Here is a 25,150-nt window from a genome sequence, read left to right as displayed (position 1 = left end):
CAGCACCAAGGACAGGTATGTTTGCCTGTGTGTGGATGGTGTTCAGCACCAAGGACAGGTATGTTTGCCTGTGTGTGGATGGTGTTCAGCACCGCGTCATAGACTCCGGGGGTGGCCATTAGAACTGTTCTACAGCCTTAAGTCATGCTCTACAGCCATGATTTAGCAGAAGGGGTGGGAGGAAAACTCAGTACCAGGTACATGTCTGTCTTTCCCCTGTAAGAATATTACAATATTGACCAGTCTGCCATGGAGGCTGGGTAATTAATAAATTAATTTATTCAACAATTATCCAAGCTTCAATACCACAGTCAGTCAAGTTTCAGACTAGAATTCAACTTTGTTTTTAACTATCACAACAGCATAAACATAACATAATTATCTATTGCAAATAATTCATTCCCAGTGTGCATATATTATTATTCAATAGTACATCATGGCTGATCAAGTATACAGAGATAAATATACAGTCCTTTTCAAACACTTCTGCCCTCACATTGTACAAAAATGTTATACTTTCATCTACATTGTATCTAACAGCATTTCATTCCAATTTTTTGGCATTTTAACAAGTACATGGTATCTATTAGTAACAACTACAATGTATTGTACAGTATATGTATTCATGTCAAGATATCATATCTATATCCCCAGTCTTTGATATGGATAGAAAAGTCATACAAATATAATGTTTTCCAAAACTGTATAGCTCATTTTAAGAAATCTAACTTGCACATCCATGGGTGTACGAATTGAATAAATATTCTCATACATACATTTTCTTTGTAACTTAATCATACACAATCACACTACATGGAGGCTGTGTCCTGCATTTTGTCTGGAAGAAAGCAAAGCACCACATTTTTCTAATAAAATACTGATAGTCTAGTCTTCTGCATATGAATTATGGAGTTCAACGATGGAAGATTCCTCATCATCATCATCATCTGCTCTTACCTCCCAGATTAGCTTGACCCAGAATACACTGGAAAGAGACCTACATTTCATCAATGATATTTCTATAAATACTTGATCAATTAGGCCACACCAATCTAATCTTAAAATTGGTTATCGGATTTGCCTCTTCATTTTTTTTTCTGATTTGCCAGAAAAAAATCCAGATTCTCAACTCCCAAAGAGTCATATTTTGGCCCAAAAGGTTGAAGAGCATTCATGCATTCATGCACTTTTCTTTGAGAAAAAAAAAAAACTTACCCTGATGCCATCACAAACTCTGGAACATTTCTTTTGTCAATTTTCTCCTTCAAAACATTTACATTGAATTTAAACGAAGCTCAAGTTAGGATTACAAACAGCCAACATACATGTGCAAATGTATGCATGCACATAAATTATATTTGTTATATATGTACATAAACTTATAATTTATATTACACACACAAAGTCATAATAACAATTGGACCCATGTTGTTTCACTCTGAAATAGAAAAATCTGTAAGTTATCAAATGCAAAAACAAGAAACCAAAACAACGCAATGTATGAGACTTATGTATTACGTGTTAAAATGCATGTCTTGAACCCCTATGTCCCTATTCTTGAACCGTTACGTTAACTCAAGTGGGTGAAAAAATATGTACTAAATATAGAATATAGCTGCAGTTTTGTACATTATAATACCGGTAACACACTTCAAAATGTGTGCATTTCACAGTTAAAACATTTAAGACATTTTACTAACTTTGGGCAGTTTACAGCAATGTAAAAACAAAGCATTTATAAATCATAAATAATTATTTATATTTTAAATAAATAACAGAGCCCATTTTTTGTGATATGTGGGTTTAACGCATCTCGACACTTCTTTCAGGTATACATAAATGTTAAGGTAGTCCCACAGCCATTTTTGAGGCCGTAGGGGCAGTGGGGTTGTTATCCAGTGTGTTTAGGGCAGGGTATTGGAAGGTGGACCCCATCCCTCTCCTTCCATCGCCTTTTAAAACTGTACCTCCTGAAAATCAGGAGCCCATTTCACATGGGAAAAGTTGTGCAAAGTGCCTTTCCCAAGAGCACAAGATGGGTGACGTAGCAGGGTTCAAACCAGTTCTGGGCCAACCCTGCCATTACGCCACACAACACCACATACAAGTGTACATAATGATTGCATAGAACTGTGCAGCAGTGCCCATCATACATGTGACCCATGTGTGCTGAAGTGTTGTACATGTATGTCTGAAGGAAGCCCTGTGTTGTCACCATCCCCTCTCCTGGACATGTAACACAGACTGTTCTGTTCTGTTGTACTGTCACTCTGAAGCACACTGTCATCATTCTTCTGTGTCCCGTAGGAGAGATAGCTGGTGGTGACAGACTTATCACAGGAGATGGCACTGTCATCCACACACGGGTCACCAGGGGGCATGCCAGTATAGTGGCTCGGGTAAACTTCCTCAGAACTTAGCGAGAATTGGTTAGTTTGAGGCATGAAACTTGTTTGGACAGTGTACGTGGGAGTAGCAGCCTGTGGTGTTGGATGTGTGGTGGCAGGCCTCTGGTACTGCTGGTGTGAATGTCTACTGGCCTGTGTGCTGGTAGGGTGTTCCTTAGGAAATCCTGCCTCAGCTGTGTGAAGAGGTGCAGGAGAGATGTCTTGTACTCGGGCGTATGAGCCATGATCAGGGAGTGAAGACTCCTGACTCAAACGTGGATAGCTGGCTCTCACTCCTGGTACAGGCTCTCTAGCCTGGGGACGGTAGACAGGAGCACGCAGGGATGGGTCCTGCCATGAGGGGGACAACTGCTGGCTTCCTGAAGAAAAGCAGCAATCAACATTCATAAGAATTATATACAACACAGAAGCAAAAGTTTGTACTTACTGCATGCCCACTAGTAAACATGCACAAGTCATACACCTAACGATAATTACTCCAAAGTGATATTCTTAGGGAAAGGTGCTAGGGGAATTTTCTGCAATCCGAATCCAGATTTTACAGAAATTTGTAATCAAATCTCCATCTGTAATGTTTTGATATTATTATATTTAGCCTTGTAAACAAACAAACGTTACCTTGTCCCTGGCAGAGAATACATGTAACGGTAAAAATTACGATTATAGTCGTGTTGTGATTCGGACCTGGTACCTATGGAAAAAAAGTTGTGCTTCCCGTAACTGTCATTAAACAACAAATTGTATCAAAACTAGCCGCGGTCTTACCGAAACTTTTGTAAGTAACTGTGGGGTTCGACAAGGCTGTAATAATAATAAATAACCTGAGCCCAACACTATTTCATTTATACATTAGTGATTTAGCAAATGAGTTTAATGATCATTCTTGTAACCCCCCCCAAATATTACATAATAAGAAAGTATCTTGCTTGTTATACGCAGACGACCTAGTTATATTTTCTGAATCTCAACGGGGTCTACAAACATCTTTAAATAGATTAGAAACTTACTGTAAAACATGGAAATTGAATGTTAACCAAGAAGACCAAAGTAGTTGCCTTTACAAATATGGTCAGTAGGTAGGGATTCTGTTTTTGTTTCTTTTTTTGTAATTCTTTTGTAAGTTTTGGCTGAAGTGATGAAGTGATATCAACGTGTACCTGTAGAAGGCTGGACAGGTCTGGTAGACAGTCCTTCCCCACTCCATGCTGTGTGAGCTCTGCTGTTGGACAGTTTCTCATCATCAGTAGGGTGCAGATGGTTGTGTTCTGTAGGACCTGTCCTGTGTGGGAATGTAGACCTGTCCTGTGTTCCTGTCAGCAGCACACCTTCTGACTGAGACTTCTCCAGAGGCAGCCATGTCCTGTCTGTGGTCCTGCCTGCCTCACTCTCCCCCCGCTGGCCTGACAACGTCACTCTCTCCATCCTCTCCTGCAGACTGCAGTACTTCTGTTCCATCCAGGCCTGTAGCGACTCGCGGACAGACCTCACCTTGGTGTCCGTGTCCGCCTGCAGTTCTCGCCGGTCCTGCGTGGCGCGCTTGTCGATGCGGTGCAGACAGGCCGTCTGTTCGGCGGACACGCGTTCACGGCACAACTGGTCCAAACATGCTGCATGATGGGAGCATTTTCTCTCCATCTGGAACAGAAAAGATACTGTCTGTAACAAGTACATTTGTCTAGGGTGCTCTAGATCAGGGTTTCAGAATTTTGTGAGTACAGTCAAACTTGTCTAAGATGACAAGCTGGGGGCTGAAGAAAAGTGGCCTTCTTAGACATTCAAGTGGTCAAGACAAGGCCGAGACACAGGTTGCGACTTTCAATATACTATATTCCTACCCATATTGTCACAGACTGTCCCAATGACCTAGGATATGACCCAATGTCCTTTGATGTCCCAGTTGGCTGAAAACCCAACTCAAAGTATCTGATTTCACTATGACTTCGCCCTACTTTTCATCCAAAATTTCATGTATAAAAATGACATGGTTGTCAAGAGCAGGGATTGGATAGCATTAGACATTTAGTTGGCTTGAGAAAGTCCCTTAATGCTTACCGGTATGTCTATGGGAAATAAAAACAGGACCAAGAAAAATCAGTTGTCATTGCCAGATGGTTGGTTTATAGACTCTAGTTGGTTGCTTGGGCAAGTTTGACAAGTCATAGGTAGGGTTTGCACTTGGAGGGTTGAAAAGACCTTCCTTTGTCCAGCTAACTGATGCTGAAACAGGTTTAACACTGAGTAGAAACAGCATTTAATTGACTCTTAAATCATGTATGGAAGAAAACACTTTACTTAGCAGCAATGACAGTAGTCACATTGACAGCCCAGGGCCGGATTATCTATCTATACTGTATACACACAGGTGTTCACTCCAAAACTGTGCTTAAACAGTCCGCAAGAAGGAAGTTAGGACGGTTACCAGACCTATTTTAGCTCCGGAGTCCTACATCCTCTCTGGAAATAGCCTGGAAATAGCGGAGAGGATGTAGGACTCAGGAGCTATAATAATAGATTTGGTAACCAGGGTAGAAGTTAGTAAAGGTTAACAATGCCAACTGAAGTAGCTGCAAGTGAATGGTGTGTTTGCAGGCCTGCTAGCTTATCCAAATAGAGGGACAAGTTTAGACTGACATAGCAGTATACTATAATCATGGTACTTGCCTGTTGTAGTTGTGTGTTGAGAGCCCAGTGTGAGTCGTCAATTTCTGCCAAAAGTTCCTCCCTGTGTGCCTCCAGTTTATTCTCCATCTGTTGTAAATACGGGGAGCAGCCGTAACACTGGTACACAGGGATCTGTTAGGACACAATAGGTGCACAGTTACAATTCATTATGGCTTCACCACTATGTGTAAAGACAATTACTGTTTTTCCTCATGTTTCTTCTCCTCCTTCTCCTTGCCCTTTCTTTAAATTGATTCAACTCCTTCATTTTGGGCCATGAAATTTGGCATGAAGGCAAATACCCCCAAGCATTTTTTCAGTTTTGTGATACAGGCTTTTAGAATGGTTTTATTTGAGCTTTTTGGCTGTGTTAGAGAAAATGTACTATAGCAGTGTGTCATCAGCGAGTCATCAGAATGGCATGCAGAGTAAGCAACCAATAGGCATGCAGCTTTTCTCTATTCTTCTTGATGATTGGCTGTTGGGATTTGATTGGGTTAACTCAAATAATACCTGTACAAAGCCATGCCATATAAACATATAAACTGCATTCAAGTGTTTTGGTAGATATGTCAAGCTTTCCTGCTCCAGCATTCTTTTTATCTTGAAAATCAACAGTTTGCATTATGCAATTAAAAATCCTAACCAATAAAGTACAATGTAGGGGATAGCTATCCAACTGTTGTCACTTCATACTATAGTTATATCAATGTAAAGAATTGTTTTCCAATTGAGTTGGAAAACTCAATTGAGTTTCTCCTTCTTTCCCTGCCATGTTGTAAAATTTGGTGAAGCCATCCGCTACATTTGCTCCAAGGCAAATGTCGGCCTTTCTATTTAACATTACATCATTGAACTCTGACTACATGTATAATTTATGATGGATTCTACCAACACTGATGAGCTTTCATTCAAATTTGTTTATGCATTTTTAACCTGGATGTCTAATCTATTGTAGAGCCTGTTACCTTTTGCAGGTTGCCCTTCTGATCGCGGACCATGTGGTACATGTGTGGGAAGGTCTGGGGCAGGAGGTGTGGGGGGGTCTGGGGCAGGAGGTGTGGGGGGGTCTGGGGCAGGAGGTGAGGGGGGGTTTGGGACAGGAGGTGTGGGGGGGTCTGGGCAGGGGGCTGCCTGCCTGCAGGGGGCCTGGTGTGGTGGTGCTGGTGCCGGTGCCTCAGTCTGTCCTGAGATTCCCTGAACCTCCCAACATGAGGGGTACTTTTGACCTAAAAAAACAGCAGTACAAATGTAATGAACACGTATTGATACCATATGTAATTGATATATTTTAATTCAAGTTATTATGTTAAATGTACTTTTCTTCTACTTAATGTTTGAACCTGGTTTGTTCTTGTCACCTATTATAATTCAAAAATGTTATGACATCAACTTTGGTAAGAAAATGGTTATACTGATGTAGCACTTAACAGTTAACATGAATTTCCAAAGACTGTTACATGTAAGTCTATGATTGTTGTCAGTTTAGGGGTTGAAAACTCATTTGTCAAAATATTTAGGTCTTGAGTCATGAAAAGGAAAATCTTAAAGCAAAAAAGCCTGAAAACTTGACTGCAGTGTTGATACTGATGCCTTCCTAGACTGGCAGAAGTTTGAAAGTTTGAAACTGTACCCATGATAACATGTACCTGTATAGATGGGGTCTGTTTCCTTGTATGTTTGTCCTTAGTGGTTTGGATCTGAACCCTTTTCACTGGTTTGTCCTTTCTTTGCTGTGTTACTTGTTCCTTGAAAAAACATATCATACATGTATTTAGATTAAAATGCTTATATGTAGTACCAGACACAATATATTACATGTATAGCACAAGATCCTGATGACTACATTATTCTAGGTGCATACTAGGCATACAAGAGTCTTGGTCCAACAGCTAAAATTTAATAGTCTTTACCTGTGCAACATTTCGGTACCTCCTCAGCTACCTTCCACTGGACCTTATGTTTTGGTTATCTGAATTTTGTTACTTTCACATACATGTATTATCATGTCAAGTGCCAAAGGCGTGAAAATCCTAGACATGCTCCCCTGTGAACATTTTGAAAACTTTGAGACCCTCTGAAATGCTATTTCCTGCATGTTGAGGGGCAAGTTTTTCTGGTAGACGAAGCTTAGTTTTATGACATCTCTTTTCATATCTTTACACAGGGTTAAGGTTCTTGATGGATTGGGCAAACCTTTTGTCCATCACAAGCAGTAAAATTCCATCAAATGGTGGAAAGACGGACACTGGCTAGAACACTGCTTGGAAATACAGTCAAACCTGTCCAGCCGGCCACCCAGGGCCGGGGACCAAAGAAAGTAGCCACCTTGGACAGGTGGTCTCCTTGAAGAGGGTCGCCTCAGTATGGCACATGGAACAATTTTCGTCAAACTAAAACATCATCCAGTAGTTAAGACAAACTGACTGGTTTCTCCATGATTTCTCATTAGTTATCATCAATAATCAACATGGGCTTGAGCGGACCCAACTCAGGGCGGTCACGTTGGCCAGGTGGTCACCTTGGACAGGTTGCTTAATGCTTGTGTCAATGGGAAAAATTTTGGGGACCCAGAAAAAGTGGTCACCATGGACAGGTGGCCTGCATGAAGAGGTGGTCTCCTTGGCAGGTTTGAATGTATTGGAAATACATGATTGGCCACCTGTCCACACACATTGTACTTTACCTTGCCCTTGTTGGTTCCGTCAGCAGGCAGGGAGTGGGACCTGCGGATGTTACTGTTGTCTTTCCTGTGTGTGCTCCTCCCACGACCAGATCTCTTTCCCTGAGAATAACAGTTCAATCTATAGTCAGAGCTCGAAATACTGGGTGCATGTGCACGTGCACCCAAATTTGGAGCTGTGCACATTTTTTTCTGTGGGTGCACCAGTACACCCAAATATTTTTTGTAGGTTTACATGTCAAAAGAAGATGTTAAATGTAGAGTAGTATTAGTATTCAACATATTCTTAACATCTAAGTGTCAGAAAAATAGTAAAATGATTCTTGTAGTACCTCTTTTTAGAAATGAAACATATTAATTCTGACATTCTACTTATTTTATCTTATATGGTGCACCCACAGAAAATTTTGTGCACCCAATTTTTTACGTTGGGTGCACCAGTGCACCTATTTCCAAAAATGAATTTTGATCCCTGATAATACATGTACAACGAAAAAAAACCTTATTGCTCCAGGTATATATACATGTAATATAACAATATCATCATCATCAACAATATCAATTAGCTGGTGTGTTACGCCGAAAGGCGGTTATACCGGCTATACAGATACAGATACAGAATATCATAAATCATGTGAGATTTTAGAAGTCAGTCTAGGCTACCACTATGCCAGGTAAGAATCCCTGCAAGACTAGTATACATTGTAATTTTTTTTCTTTCCACCTTTCAAACAAATATGTTCGCTAATAGGTAACATAACCTACATGTAAGTTCTAGGCAAAAGTAACAGCTGTGCCACAGAATTATTTTAACTCCGAACTCAAAACACCAGAAAAAAAACTCCTTTCCTATCCTACAAAATCAAGGCCCTCCAAAAAGGAAGGACTCCACAGTATGGTGTTACAGTACATGTACTTACTTTGGGAGTTGAGGTCATGATGAGGATACACTCTGGGTTTTCTTTGTCTCTTGCCAGATCAATGGGAGTTTTCCCATCCTGAAATAAATCACAATCCTGATCTAACAACATTCCAGAGAAACTGCACAATTGTACATGATATAATGAAGCTGGAATTTTACCAACATTTTTTTCAACAAAAAGTTTTTTTCATCTCTAAATTTAAAGTAATTTTACACAGAAAATGGGGAGGGAAACTTTTGTTAGCAAATAATCTGTTTAATGGTGGTCTCTTCGTGTAATATTCAAATGGCATTTCCACTATATTTTTTGCTTTTATATAAAAATATAAATTCTACTTGATATGTTATTCTATTCTGGTCGTGACAGAGAAGACAGACGCTATGTACAGTATTTACAGGTTCATTGTACCAGAGAAATTCCCCTAGCTCTATTTGACAAGCGCAATGAACAGTGGACCACGGTTTAACGTCCTGTCCAAAGGACTGCAACCATAAACAGTAGCGTGTATGTCGGGTGAGCGACAACAGCCGGGATTGGAACTCCCAACCTCTTAGTCCAAAGGCAGGATCGCTAGCCACTGGACTACGCATTGCGGAAACTGGGAAGACATGGACTGTTTTGAGTGTTGTAGATGGAGTAACTGATGTACATGACTGTATTGTAACAGTACCTTGTCTTTTGCATTGACATCTGCATTGGCCTCTACAAGGATCTTGGTGAGTTTTCTAAGACCCAGATGTGCTGCAATATGTAAGGCTGTCCGACCATCCTGCAACAAACAAACAAACAAACAATCATACTCTTCATTTCCTACAGGCAAAATGGCAGCAACAAGAAATCTGAGATTCAACTTTGGAAAAGTGGGAAAGTACTTTAAAAATTTATGAGACTGTGTTTCTAAATCAGTGTATCTAACAATAGTCTTCAATGGCCAAATGTAAATGTAATGATGGTGTTAGGCCACACCAATTTAATTTGTTGGTTCTCGGATTCGCCTCTTTATTTTTTCTGATTTGCAAAAAAAAAAAATTTCTGGTTCTGAATCAACTCAAATATGCTCATATTTTGCCCCCAACAGTTGAGGAAAGTCCTTTTCTTCCTAGTTGTTACAGTTTATCCATCTATCAATGCAGTGGTTTGATTAAAAGTTCAAAATTCATTGTTTAAATACCAGCCTTTTATGTTGACTTCATGGCTCCTATATATCGTAGCATTTGGGGCTATAATAGGATGCCTAGACTTTTTACTTTAAATTTTTTTTCCGCCCTGCCCTTCATTTTTTTTCTCAAAAAATCTGAGAACCAAAAAATTAAGATGGTGTGGCCTTATCTGCGGATGAGCTGGTACCTTGTTCCTCTGGTGGACGTCACATCTGGCACTGAGGAGAATCCTGGTGCTGGTCACATGACCATACTTGATGGCCAGGTGTAGAGCTGTGTCCCCGTACTGGAAATGATCACAACTCAAGTATTCTTAACTTTAGTTAACCCTTGTCCTGCTGACATTCCTGGCACAATATTTTTCAATAATTTCATGTCATGATCATAGACCCCCAAATTTTTTTGCCCTGCAGTGGCATAGTTACTTCCGCATTCGTTGCGTTTCGCTGCGGTGTGATGTGTTGCACAAGAAATACCCCTAAATCGTAACTATACAGGGTGCTAAACAGATGGTACTGTTGTGCAGAACGACAAATGTTGCGCTCGGCAGGACAAGGGTCCTCGAAGGACTGGTCCACCACAGCTTAAGTAAGCATAGAATTGTCTGAGCCTGCAGACTTACATTGTTCTTGGCGTCCGGCCAGCAGCCCCCCATCAGCAGCATCCTGCAGCTCTGAGAGTGGCCGTTCTGAACAGCGTGGTGCAGGGGGGTGAAGCCGTTCTGAGAACACATCATCCATGTTAGATACACACACACATAGATAACATCCTGGCTTGCCTTCATCACAGGCTGGGGTTTCATAGCACGTCGGCAGAACACACTGCACCTGCGCGAAACCCATTATGTATTGTACATAGCACTTTGGCAGAACGCGTCATATAACGTAACCATTGTATTCGCGCATATAAGGAAAACATCTCGTCTGTAGTTATGTTGGAAAAGATATCCTTTGCAACAGGCAAAATACTGATGTAACGTTGACCAAAAATCCACCGAAAACTGTGAAAAATCGGGATTCTGCGCAGGCGCAGCACGTTCTGCCAACGTGCTGGGTTTCACATTTGTTTTCAGGAGTTGTGCAAATTGTGCTTCCAAGTTTACAGTCAACATGATGATTAGATCATAATTTTAGATTTTCTCGTACCAATTTTAATACAAAATTTATCCAACACTGTGTAGTTTCATCCTTTTTGCGATTGTCACCATGATTGGATCCAGAGGTGCATATGTTAAAGGAGATGCGTACACAACTGGAGAAAATAGAATACAAGGTGACTTACTTCATTTTTGGCATGGATGTTAGCTCTTGCTTTGATCAGAAGTTCCACAGTTCTGCTGTAGCCATTCCAGGCAGCTTCATGTAGGGGTGTGTTTCCATTCTGCCAGAAACACAAGTTCAGATTTAAATCTATGACAAATATTCACACCTGAGGCCACCTTCATGTAAGTAATTTTTATGGATGACATCAGAGCCTAATTTTGGAGAAAAAAAAACAAGAAATTTTGTCGCCTTCTGACAGTGGTCAACATGCCGAAAATGGGCAAAGATGTCTGTTGCCATGCTGGAAGGTGGATGCCAGATAACTATAAAGAGAGGAGACAAGAAAAAGCTCTGATTTAATGTTTTGTTTCTTACTTTGGTGCAGTGATATGTGATGCTGACTGTGTATATGTGATGTTCCCACTTAATCAAAACCATTTGTACAATGATTGAGTCAAAATTTTAAAATGTAGGGACCTTGCTTTCTTCGACCATGCCATATTTTTTTTTCGCCCGCTCACATTAGATTCGGAGTATGCGGAGGATGTCATCCATAAAATCTAATTACTGTGGCTTAAACCTGATGAAACCCTTAAGCATTGTTCTTAGGATGCCTGTATAATAAAACACTGTGCCACGTTAGGAACAAAGTCACATACATGTAGCAAGCAAGTACCCGGTACACTGTGTGGATGATCACCAAATTAGGCCACAGCAAGTACCTTTTATGGATGACATCCTCTGCATACTTCAAATCTAATGCGAGTGGCCGAAAAAAACAAGGTTCCTACATTTTCCTAAATTTTGACATCATAAACATTGTTAAACAAGAAATGATACCTATATTGTAATATTAGTTTACTGCCAACTATTACAACATCCATTTCTCATTGAAACAACTTTGAAAAATAAAGAATTTCTGGATCAGGTATTCCCCAGATAAAAGCATAGCAGAAATTAGTTAAGAAGCAACACAAACAAGTGGAGGTCAGAGGTCAAAATGACTTTCTGCAATCACCAATTATGTTATCCCACAATGCCTCAGGCTTGTCACTATAATTCAATCCAAAATGGCAGCCGTAATCTGCTTAGCGGATTAAAATTCCTAGTTTAAATAGCCACGATTTATGCTCAAACACATAAGTGCTTTGGATATGTGAAACTGCATTAAAGCCACACAAATTTTGCTTGCTGCTTCACAAAATCATTCAAAAAAGGCTTACTGTCTGATTACTTTGTGAATGCGCCTATGCCCATGGTGGTAAGTGGATTTTCCACACTTCATAAACATTAATTACTAGCTTATAGACTTAATTTTCTGGGCCGTGGGCTGCACTTCACACAGTAATCAGACAGTACACGTACATGGCTGCCACACATTACTATTCCACTTTTCACAACACACTTGTCAAGGCCTTTTCTTGCTATCACAACTGACATACATGTAGATGAAAAGAAGGGATTCAATTCATAATATGTTGTCGTGAAAAGCTGAAAAGTAGCATAATCCTGTTATTACCTTCGCTAAGAAGGTTATGTTTTCTTGGCTGTGTGTGTGGCTCTGTATATGTGTGTTTGTCTGTCAACGGCATAAGTCAAGAAGGCTAGATTATCTTGATATTTGGTAGGTGGGTAGGTCTTGATGAGAGCTCGAAATAATAGATTTGGTGGCCCCTGGTGGTTTGTTATGGTACTACAGCAGTTTTGCTTGGTAGGTACATGTTACAGTAGCTTTTCTGCTCAGGAAGAAGTGTCCTCACCCCACATACAATCTAAAGCCCGTCACACATCCAGGACCATCCCGCAAGTACCAAGGTCAGTTGAAGTTCGGGAACATTCTGGCCATATTTAGGCCTTAAATTTGAGTTAAATTTGAGTTAAATTTGACCCAACATGCCACGACCACTACTGACTTACTCTCAAATGACTGGTGTTCTGCTGACTGAACACCAGTCAAACATGGCTGAACCTTCCGACCAACCCCTGAATGTTTGAAACATTTTGAAACATTTGGCTAGCGCAGCCAAACAGTCATCAACATTGCTGAACACCAGCTGACCCTGCTCCATCCTGACATGGATGGAAGACATTCTGCTGGTGTTCAGGAGGCCAAACTCACAAATATGTGACAGCGGCTTAAGGTACAGTCAAACTTGTTAAGAAGTTATAACACAAAAAGCCTGGGGGAGTGATTAGAATGTAACGGGGGGTGTCCTAATTCCGACCTACCCCTAATTCCGTACTAGATTGAAAAATCATTGTTGCGGCATTATGCATGGGTGCATGTGCCTAAGTATAAATACCCACATTGAACAGCAGTTTCTGTGTCGACAACAGTAAGCTCGAACGCTCCGACAACAGACGAGTAAAAAATCTGCATGAAACTGACGCTTCTTTGGGGATTGACGAGCGTGTTAAAAACGCAGCTTTGATTTTGAAAGCCGCTTTGGAGAAAGTCGTGTAATGGTAAAAAGAGGACTTGTTTGGGACAGAACATTTTTAAGACACAAGATTATTTTGGTAACAATTTGTGTATTTTAATTACTAAACTCTCTCCACAGATCACCCTGTGTTTCAGCTAGATCGGAATTAGTGCACCCCTTTTGCGATAGAACGTTCCACCGGCAAAATGACAAAAAAACCTGCGCGAACCATTATGCTTGGGTGCAAGGCGCTACACTGAAGTGAAATACATGTACACAGCTGTACAGCTTTAATAGTTGTTACCTTTATCTGTCAATATTTAAGCTCATGTTGCGCAAGTTTTTGGTCAGACAAACTATTACCAAAAGTATGTGCATTTGCATGGAACATACATGTAGGTCGGAATTGGGACCCCTCCCGGTACATATCAATGTTAAGGTTGGCTGTTCCCTGACCTGATCTTGTCGGTCCACACTGGCACCCTCCTCAATAAGAGCCTGGACCACCTCCACATGTCCTCCTACTACAGCACGATGGAGGGCAGTACAACCAGCCTGCAACAATACAACATAACACAGCACATTAGTACAACCAGCCTGCAACAATACAACACAGTACAGCACATTAGTACAACCAGTCTACAACAATACAACACAGTACAGCACATTAGTACAACCAGCCTGCAACAACACAACACAGTACAGCAGATTAGTACAACCAGCCTGCAACAACACAGCACAACACAGTACAGCACATTAGTACAACCATCCTGCAACAATACAACACAGTACAGCACATTAGTACAACCAGTCTACAAAAATACAACACGGTACAGCACATTAGTACAACCAGCCTGCAACAACACAACACAGTACAGCACATTGGTACAACCAGCCTGCAACAACACAACACAGTACAGCACATTAGTACAACCAGCCTGCAACAACACAACACAATATGGCACATTAGTACATCCATACTGCAACAACACAACACAATACAGCATATTAGTACAACCAGCCTGGAACAACACAACACAGTACACATTAGTACAACCAGCCTGCAACAACACAACACAACACAATACAGCACATTAGTACAACTAGCCTGTAACAACACAACACAGTATAGCACATTACTCATTAGTACAACCAGCCTGCAACAACACAACACAGTACAGTACATTAGGACAACCTGCCTGAACAATACAACACAATACAGCACATTAGTACAACCATACTGGAACACAACACAATACAGCACATTAGTACAACCATACTGGAACACAACACAATACAGCACATTAGTACAACCATACTGGAACACAACACAATACAGCACATTAGTACAACCATACTGGAACACAACACAATACAGCACATTAGTACAACCATACTGGAACACAACACAATACAGCACATTAGTACAACCATACTGGAACACAACACAATACAGCACATTAGTACAACCATACTGGAACACAACACAATACAGCACACTAGTACAACCAGTCTGGAAAAGCACAACACAATACAGCACATTAGTACACCCATACTGGAACAACACAACACAACACAGTACAGCACATTAGAACATGTACCTCCATTCTGTCACAACATACATGTAGCACATTATAATTGATTAGTATGGCCATCCTGGAACAATATAACATATGGCATTAGTACAACTGTCCTAGAACATCATCATGAGGACACCCTGCAACAACAAATCATATATTAAGTACAAGGCCTAGGAAAAAAATGTTGTGCTTCCTGTTTCCCCACCAACCGGGTTGGCAACCCTAGAAAAAACTGCCCACCCTAGCCTTTTTGGGGGTTGGACCCCTGCAAAGGACATAAATTTTTCAAGCTGATCTACCTTTTCTAGTCTTGATCTGACACCTGAGTCCTGAGTGATGAAGTTGTACAGTCAGTTTTCCAACATTGACATTGAAAATATAACATATCCTAATGCCAGTTTTACTTTGTTAAACTGTATTGTATAAGCAAGGACCTCCTTGGTGAAAGTTGGATAACTAGAGATCGTGAAAGTCTAAACAAAAAAGGTAATCCCTACCTACTGACCCAATTTTATTTTTCAGGGCTGAAACAGGAAACACAACATTTCTTTGTGGAACTCTTTGTGGAACAACACAACATATAGAGTGGAAGTGCAATCGTCCTGGACAGACTCAACACATTAATTCAACCATTCTGGAACAATGCAACAACAAAGCACATCAGTACAACCATCAAGAAACAACACAGCACATCAGTACAACCATCAAGAAACAACACAGCACATCAGTACAACCATCGTGAAACAACACATCAGTACAGCCATCATGGAACAACACATCACAACTGTACATTGTCAACTTTCCTACAACAACACAATCTGTACATCCTGACACAACACACTACATTTATTTAGGACCGTTAAAATGTCTTAAATTTAATCCTAAACAGAGAGTCAACAAGCAAATAGTCCATGTTCAGTGTTGTATTATTGTAAATAAGCAGCATCACTATAATTAGACTCAGATATTATAAAAAAAAGCACCATGCTTCTCCTCAGTTGGGGATGTCTTCTATAGAACTTTTCCAATATGCCGTTATCTACTTCTAATAGTAATGAGTTTAATGTTCTTAAAAATGTTTTTGAAAATCTAAATCCTTTTAAACCCATTTGCCTGATTCAGCAGACCTGTAATACTACTGCCTGTATACTTAGTCTATCATCAATAGCCAAGTAAAGGCAGGTAGGATGGTAAGTTCCCATTTTCCACTGGCCAGCTTCTACTAGCTTATCTTTCCAGCCGGCAATTCTGACAACTACCATCCCATAGAGGTGCACAGTATTGTAACCAGGTAGTAGTATTGAAACCTACACTGTCCAAGTTTCAGGGCTAGTGCTTAGTCTACACCAGACTCCTTTGCAGGCTGAATAAATAGTAGAAACAGGCTGAGGGGGACATCATTTACCAGAGGAGTTGGCCGGCCATAGAGGGTCCTGCAAAGGAGTCTGGTGTAGACTAGCTAGTGCTGATGCACCTGGGTGGATGGCAACACTCCTGGCACCAAAGAAATGTTACCATTTAAATTAAATTGTTAAATATGGATGTTTTGTAATGAACCAAGTTCTGTTTGGGCACTGTTTTATAATATCAGCAAAACATATTTTGTATTTGTAATTTAGTAATCATACTTCATATTTATCATCATGGCAAACTTCAAGACCTAATTCTCCATCTTAAGAAAATAATAAAACCACTACCAATCTTATCAATGTCCCTGTTCATGGTTCAAGGTACCAATCTTAAGTTTTGAGGAACATGTCCTCACAACAAGGCAGCATGCAATATTGGACGTACCCAAGAACAGAGTACATAATTATAAGTGGGCAGTGTTCCGGCCCATGTGATAACTAGCCATATCATACAGGTTTTAATGTTTGTCACACAGCTTCCAAAAGTTCCATACATGTTTTACCTGCTCCACGTGTACCACTTTCAAAAATTCAAATACATGAATCGGATTCCAGTTATGTTCTGTATCTGTAAAGCCAGTATAACCACCCTTCAACATAACATACCAGCTTCACAGGCATGCTGGCTATATTACATCAAATGACTTTTGTTGTTAATATTACTTGTTACTATTAAGTGCATGAACAAATTTGCAAACGTTGTACGTTGAATACGGTAGAAGACGAAACGCATTTTATATCAAATTGTACCCTCTATAGCAATGAATGAAATGAACTCTTGGACGTAGCCTCCAAATTCTACCCAAACTTTCACACATATACAAATGAAAACTACTCTCCTCTTAACATCCGAAAACCCACAAATTACAGAAAAAGTGGGATCCTTTGTCTTCCTCTGTCTTCAAAAAAGAAGTCAAACCCAGTAATTTTTACTAGTAGTTTCTTAGTAGTTATCAGTAGTTCTATGTGTACTAATTGTGTTTCTATACCAAATGTTTCTTCTGTTTCTGCAATTAGCTCTTGGGCATGAATTTGCAATAAAACAATTATATTATTTTATTGCACAAACTGATTGCCAGACCCAATTCTATGTACAGTACTCTTCAACTACAATCATAGGGGCAGACAGATGAGCTCTCAAGTTAAAGTAGTCATTAGTAATTATCATGTATGATGATTCAGGTAAAGGAATGGTTGTTAACATATACCATGTACCAGAAATCAAAATGTACAATGTATACCGTATTTAACAAAATGATTTGTGCCCTCATAACTAGTTTTGTGATATGAAAGGTGGTTCTTCTTTGAAGATTGATAACTTAAGATGCCATGTTTCTACAATCTCATATCTTCCCTATGATGTTATTAACCTTTATGACTGATAATGACATATGAGAAGGGTTTTGCAAGAATGGTCCTCCTTTGAATAAATTGACCATCCCTTCCAACTACATGCAAATACCTAAAGTTTGCAAGTCTTACAAATGGAAGCAAAAAAGGCTATTGTAGCATTCCGTCAGTAATTAATTATACAAATGAGACTGGTTATAGTATGATTTTTGTCTAATGATTTTTTAAATTGTGCAGCTTCATTCAAGTGTAGAAGCCATGTAAGGGAAATGACATACTATCTTGATTCTCATTTGTGTTTATGTTCATTTTGAGGGTCGACCTTTCTTCTGCAATGTAAAGTTAACTTGTTTTCTGAATTTAACACACTAATTATAAGTTCTTTGACTTCTAAGTGTCAATATGATAAAATTATACATAACTATTTGAGTTACAAAAAAAAGTGTAGGGGTTTGTGCAACGTCTTCAAAAAACAACAAATTACATGCAAAAGTTAAACACTGAAAGACCTGAGACTGGCCCTTAATTCGTTTCCGGATACGCACCTCTTCCAAGGCAGTAGCTGGCTTGGTTTGTGCCAGTCTTGTGGAGCGTGTGGTGTCCTCTTGTTGCTGGATTCCTGAAGATTGCCTGGATCTTTGAGACGGAAGCCTTTCATCAGGAACACTCCTGTCCTGTCCTTGTTGCGGAAAGTTTGTACCAGGCTCCTTGGAGGCAGGTCTGAGAAGTTTGCTTGAGGCGTGGCGTAGTGCGTGTGTGTAGGTGTGGCTGTCCTGAGAAGACCCGGCCGACCAGCCCTGGGACGAGGCAGACCTGCTGCAGCTGAAGGCAAACTCCTCATCACCATCCAGCCACTGGGACAGCCGCCGGGTGTAGGGGGGGTACCGAACACCTGCCCCCGGGGAGGGGGGATACCTCACAACCCCCTCTGTGTGTAAGTCACACCCCAGATCATAAAAGTCCCACTCCAGCTGGTCCAATGGATTCATCTCAGCAGGTGCTGTCAGAGGTCCATTGCAGAAACAGAGGGAAGCAGACACATAAATGTCTAAATACTACTGTATTGCACAGGCAACACCCACAACATATATCTTTTCTGGACTTTATACACACAACACTGAAGCTTTCATCACTACATTTGTAAGTACTTCTTTACAATAATACAGTCAAACTTGTATGCTTGTACCCCACTCATGCCTTCGGCGCTCGATAGGTGAGATGACAGAAAAAAACTGTCAGGCTGGGCAGAACCCTGACTTATATACATAGATGTATGGAGCAGATAGATATACATTGTACAGTATGCAGTATTGCACTGGTACAAGTTTTTAGGTCATTGACAGCATCTAGAGTTTAACAAGAACAGTGGCCAGAGAAAGTACATGACTTTATGTTATGCACTGACAAAGATCACTGCATAATTACAATACACATCAATTGCTTACTGTGTTTTGAGTGGTTTAACCATTTTGATGCTGGAACAGTTCAAGTTATATGTCAACAGAGAAGCACAATGCAAAGTACAATTACATGTTCCCTCTTTCTTCTCAATTTGACTAATAAAATGACAGCTAACAATGGCATCTAGCTTTATTTGATTTAAGGACATGTATAAACATAACTGTTAGTGTTATCATCATTATGCCACAGCAAGTAATTTTTATGGATGACATCAGCGCACGCATTAATTTTCGCCTGATTTTGGGGAAAAAAACAAGAAATTTTGTTGCCCTCTGACAGTGGTCAACATGCCGAAAATGGGCAAAGATGTCTGATGCCATGCCGGAACGTGAATGGCAGATAACTATGAAGACAGGAGACAAGAAAAGACTCTGATTCAATGTTGTTTTTTTTACTTTGATACAGCGATATGTGATACTGACTGTGTATATGTGATGTTCTCACTGAATCAAAACCATTTGTACAATTATTGAGTCAAAATTTGAGAATATAGGAATCTTGTTTTTTCGACCCGCCTTGTTTTTTTCGCCCGCTCGCATTAGATTTGGAGTCTGCAGAGGATGTCATCCATAAAATTTACTTGCTGTGGCCTTATAATGTCTCCAGATAGACTGAAATTACATGCTAGTGTAGGTTTGATTGGCTGAAAAAAAACCACTGAATTTCCTTCTCTGTGCTGGTACCAGTGTGACTCTCTTGATGAGTTGAATGTAAAGTACTTAACTGTGACCAAATTGCCACATGCAAGCTAATGTACGAAGTAATATGTCTTCTCCTAGAAGAAAAACTGATTCACAAATATGCAAATGATATTTGCCATTATGGACACAGAAAACAATTCAATGACTACAATGTTCAAGGTAAGAAATTAAGTCCTTGTGTCAAATAATAAAATAATGCTCAAATACATGTTTGTATGTTCAAAAAAAGGAAGGGAAATAATTTCCTTCAAAATAGCATATAATTATACATAACCTTTTACATGAACTTTGAGAAATCTGATGCAATAGTCTTTACTCCTGTGGAAGCTATGAAACAAGATGCGGGATGGCATTGTGCAAGGATTATTTGCAACTTATATAAGTTATATTTTCATAAGTCAATAATGATGTAATTAGTAGATATGGCATTCAAATAGTAAAACAAGAACAATCTTACATATCAAGAAAAAAAAACAAATTGTCAAGCTAGATGTAGTTACCTTCATTTTGTAGGACATTCCTGTTCTTTACAAGTTTTTACCTTTACATTTAGTATTTCAAACTCAAAGGTTTCCGTGTACGTGTACACTCTAGTCTATGCCCCAGCCCATGCCCAATTTATGTATGCATTTCATCAATTTTGTTCTGTAATTGTCTGTCTGATAAAAGTGATATAGATACATTACTCTTATATTGGGTCGGCTAAGTCAAGTCATTCTTTTATCAGACCAAACTCCACAGAGGAAACAGCAGAACTAACAAAAACACTGCTTTATAAAGGAAGGGCCTTGAAAAACATAGTAAAAATTCTAGAGAAAAAAACTGTTTGTAGTTTGTTGACAATCCCCGGCCCATTACGAATTAAATTCTGGTCATGAAAATATTTTGCTGTATAGCGAACATGATATTATACAGACCACAAAGCTGCCTTGGTGTAGGATTGTGCTTTCAAATTGCTTTTCCTACTCCTAATAATACGTGAACCTGTAGAATCTACAGAATGCCGAAAGTCCACTACTTACATTATCTTGTATGTCGAGCTCACATCCAGCTTGGAGAAGGACCTTCAGTGTGTGTGTGAACCCGCGATGTGCCGCTACATGCAGCACTGTGTGGCCATGCTGCAACATACACAGGAAACAACCACTCATGAAGACAGGAAAGAGAGCATAATGGGGTACGCCGGCATAGATACTTTGATACCTGCCTCCAAGGACACTAAGAATTATGCAGTTCGTCAAACCAAATATGTGCCAGAAAAAAAAATCGTCCAAATATGAGCCAGGAAAAAAAATCGTCAAACATCAAAAATTATCTTGAAAGTTCATCTGTATTGGTAGAAGTCATTATGAAGTAATTATAAGTTTGAAATTTAATTTATTCCTATACAAAATATTGGACTTACCCTACTATTCAGGAGATTCAAATGGTGGCTATAATTGGGAGGGGGGTTTCTACACAAGACTATACAGTTACTATAGAGTACCAGACCAGTATATAATCGTGCATGTCCTGCTTGGCCATGATAAAATTCGATCAACACAAGACTTCAGAGAGGGCCTGCAAGGGGGGGGGGGTCCTGACAACGCTCTACGCTGAATTCGGAAACCTCTCGATAACGCTTTACGATAAATTCCAAGTGGCTACAATGCATTACGTTGAATTAAAACGGCGAATACGATCTACGCAAAATTTTAGAGCGGTCCGTCTACGCTCTACGTAGTGTTAAAACGGCCGATTATGCTCTACGGAAAAGGGCTTGCGGGCCCCCTTCAGACGTTAGAACTCATAATGTTCTTCTAATTTTTGTTAAACTTTAAAGCTCAATAGAGCACACCATATTTCTCAAATTTCACAAAGCACAGATCATTCACAGGGATTCTGGGACAATTACTGTACTTTTTGGTCAATATCTTCAGCAGAAGATAGGATGTTACCTCATGAAGCCTCATGAAGCAAGTTTAAACTGTAATTTCCAACACAACAAATTGGACTCACTCAAATTTTTGACTCCAGTCTTTGTCAAGGAATGAGCAATCCACCACTTCAGTGACGTCACACATATAACACACGTGACTCCGTGAGCAGTGGATCATAGGTTGCAGAAAGTCTGTGGCGCCCTCCGTCTCTGGATTGCTCATTCCTTGACAAAAACTGGAGCTGTACAGTCGAACATTTGGGTGAGTCCAATTTGTTGTGTTGGAAATTACAGTTTAAACTTGCTTCATAATGATTTCTACCAACACAGATGAACGTTCAAGACAGGATGTTACCTTGTCTAGAAAGAGCCGTGCCCCTGCCTGGATGAGCTGGACAACCTTGTCAGTCTGCCCCCTGGCGACAGCATAGAACAGCTGCTCAGCCAGCATAGCATCAGGATCAGCAGACATAAGGCACAGTCTGTACCTGTGGGTCAGCAGGGCTGTACAGACACAATATACAGTCATAAGGCACAGTCTGTACCTGTGGGTCAGCAGGGCTGTACAGACACAATATACATGTACAGTCATAAGGAACAGTCTGTACCTGTGGGTCAGCAGGGCTGTACAGACACAATATACAGTCATATGGCACAGTCTGTACCTGTGGGTCAGCAGGGCTGTACAGACACAATATACAGTCATAAGGCACAGTCTGTACCTGTGGGTCAGCAGGGCTGTACAGACACAATATACAGTCATAAGGCGCAGTCTGTACCTGTGGGTCAGCAGGGCTGTACATATAGAGTACAACACGGGGTATTCTGTATCGGCCAAGGTACCAGCCCAACCGTGCGCCTTTGGCCATCGGGCGATCCGATCCGCGGGGGGGCTGGGGCCGAGGGTGATGCAGAATACACCGTGTTGTATTTTATTTATGTCATACCCACCCAAGAAAACACCTTTCCCTAAACCAACAAATCAATTCCAACGTCCGAAATTTGTATTCGAATTTTCGAAAGCAGTGCACGCGGTTAGAACGAAACGCGTTCTAATCATTCTATGGAACATTCAGAAGCCCGGGCCGTACGCGTTAAGAACCCCCTGGCCATACCGCTATTTATCACACGGGCCAGAACACCCGTATCAAACGTAATCGCGGCCCATGTATGACATAAAGACACAACATACAGTCATGCTGATCCATAGAGGTACCTGTGGCGCACACAGAAACACACACACACAGAGGCACAGATACACATGCACACACACACACACACACACACACACACACACTTAGATGTAATGTTACATTGTACACACACAGGTGTGTCACACATACACACACACTTAACTGTTACATGTACACACACAGGTGTGTCAAACAAACACACACCCTAATGTCCGCTACACCCAAACCCTTTATCTTTCACGCCAGTAGTGAGGAGCTAATTAGAGCCAGGGTGCCAACTCTGGGTTGGCGGGGCGTATGGCTTCTCTGGCCGAAGCAATTATCACTTACTCGCGGTAGGGTCTGACACCCAGGCTACATATTTACTGCCACACACACGCACGTGTACAAACACCCACTGGACTAAAGACTCAGAGTCTGAGGTTACACGTGTTTCAGGAAATTAGGCATCGTTCAAACTTGTAACAGATATTGTTTATCACTTGTGTATTTGTGTCAGTGGCACAGTTTCTCCAACTCTTTGCATGAGAACGTCATACTATACTCATAGCCTCCCCGATCATACAAAAGTGCGATATGAGTTTGTTCCCGGAAAGGACAATGACATATGAAATGGCACACAACATTCATCCATTTTTCATCAGCAGAAAAGTTTACCAACCTGAGGAAACTGTAACTAATTCAAGTAATTGTGCATTCCATAGCTCTTGGACCTAAATTCTTGGAGTTGTTGTTGTTGTCCTCGTTTCACCTCTATTTATAATGCGCTAGACGCAACCTGGTGTACTGCCATCTCTTGATACGTCCACGTTCCTGTCTCTGTGCTTCTTGTATTGGCACTTATGGTTGCTGAAAAGCTGTACTAAACTCTAGCGTTGTGTGTAGTACGCGTGGGGAGGGGCGGCAGAAGTGCACAGTCAATAAACCGCACTACAGGGGAAACTCATAATATCACTCCGCAAAAACTTCTAGGAAACCAAGGACCTAATTTTCCCCGCATTTATAAATAGTTATCAGGTTTACAATGCTGGCAGAAAGATAGCGTTTTTATCGTAACACATTGCATATTTAGTAGTGCGATACTTCGTTGTTGTTGGCTGTAGAGACACATTCTGGACGTGAGAAAACGGCCAGGCTCAAACGACGGAGTGATTTGGCTCTGCTATTATAAAAAAAAACACTGTGCGGTCATTGACCTTTGAACGCTGGCTGATCGCAGGCTGTGGATATCTCAAGTTCTGTTGTTCTTTCGGGTATTGCAGAGGTTGAGGTTATCAACGCCCGACTGGAAACAATTTCCGATTTGCCTCTATGTGGAATTATGTGGAGACCAGGGAGATTCAAGTACAAACCTCCTTGCGGAGACCAAAGACCTACCTTGAGCGGAAGTGACGTAGACGGGTAGTGTTGCTTGTAAGCCAGTGACGTAACGTTTCAAAGCCTGTTTGGCAGCCTCTAAGCAGGCTTTGGGAGCAGTAAATGGCCAAATAGACAGATGTCAGCTACACCCAGTGTTCACACCACATGCACTTCAAAGAAGGCACGTGACTAGTCTCACTGGGTCAGCTCTACTGAGGAAGATCAGAGGAACTGGTCGAAATATATAAAGTTCTAAGCCTTAGCGCCAAACACTTCTTTATAGGGCAAAAATATTTACCTAGTGTTGCAGCAAAAAGTGTTTGGCGGACCAATTCCCCTGCCATGTTATGTACCTATGGCTAATTTCTACTCTTTCCAGGGGGCCTGCATGCCCCTTTTGCGTAGAGCGTAGAAAACCGCTCTAATTCAACGGCGAAGTATTTTGCGTAGAGCGTAATTTTTAATTCAACGTAATGCGTTGTAGCTACCCGGATTTTACCGTAAAACGACGAATTTTACGTATAGCTTAATCAAACTTGCAACCCTTGCCCTCACGTTTTGGGCCGCCACTACCAGCAAAGTGCATCCCCAAAATGCAGGAAACGGCGTTTCGGCGGGTCAAGATTTTCCCGGGAAGCATACTATTATGCTCCCTGATC

General features: G+C 40.7%; 1 protein-coding gene across 1 annotated transcript; it reads right to left on the bottom strand.

Annotated features, from left to right (window-relative positions):
* Positions 1 to 108: 108 nt before the first annotated feature.
* LOC109473247 (ankyrin repeat domain-containing protein 6-like) lies at positions 109 to 23,809 on the bottom strand. Its single transcript, XM_019773127.1, has 15 exons — positions 23,794 to 23,809; positions 22,295 to 22,443; positions 21,044 to 21,142; positions 13,977 to 14,075; positions 11,117 to 11,215; positions 10,458 to 10,556; positions 10,023 to 10,121; positions 9,346 to 9,444; positions 8,673 to 8,750; positions 7,756 to 7,854; positions 6,719 to 6,817; positions 6,038 to 6,298; positions 5,070 to 5,201; positions 3,566 to 4,043; positions 109 to 2,767 (listed from the first exon to the last, which is right to left on the bottom strand). Exons 2-15 carry the CDS (start codon positions 22,409 to 22,411, stop codon positions 2,148 to 2,150), a joined length of 2,478 nt encoding a protein of 825 aa, XP_019628686.1. The 5' UTR covers positions 22,412 to 22,443; positions 23,794 to 23,809; the 3' UTR covers positions 109 to 2,147.
* Positions 23,810 to 25,150: the final 1,341 nt, after the last annotated feature.

This window comes from Branchiostoma belcheri, unplaced genomic scaffold (genome assembly GCF_001625305.1).
Source record: "Branchiostoma belcheri isolate BF01 breed outbred unplaced genomic scaffold, Haploidv18h27 scaffold100, whole genome shotgun sequence".
NCBI lineage: Eukaryota > Metazoa > Chordata > Leptocardii > Amphioxiformes > Branchiostomatidae > Branchiostoma > Branchiostoma belcheri.
Note: the sequence above shows the minus strand (reverse complement) of the source record. Positions and strands in the feature narration are given on the sequence as shown.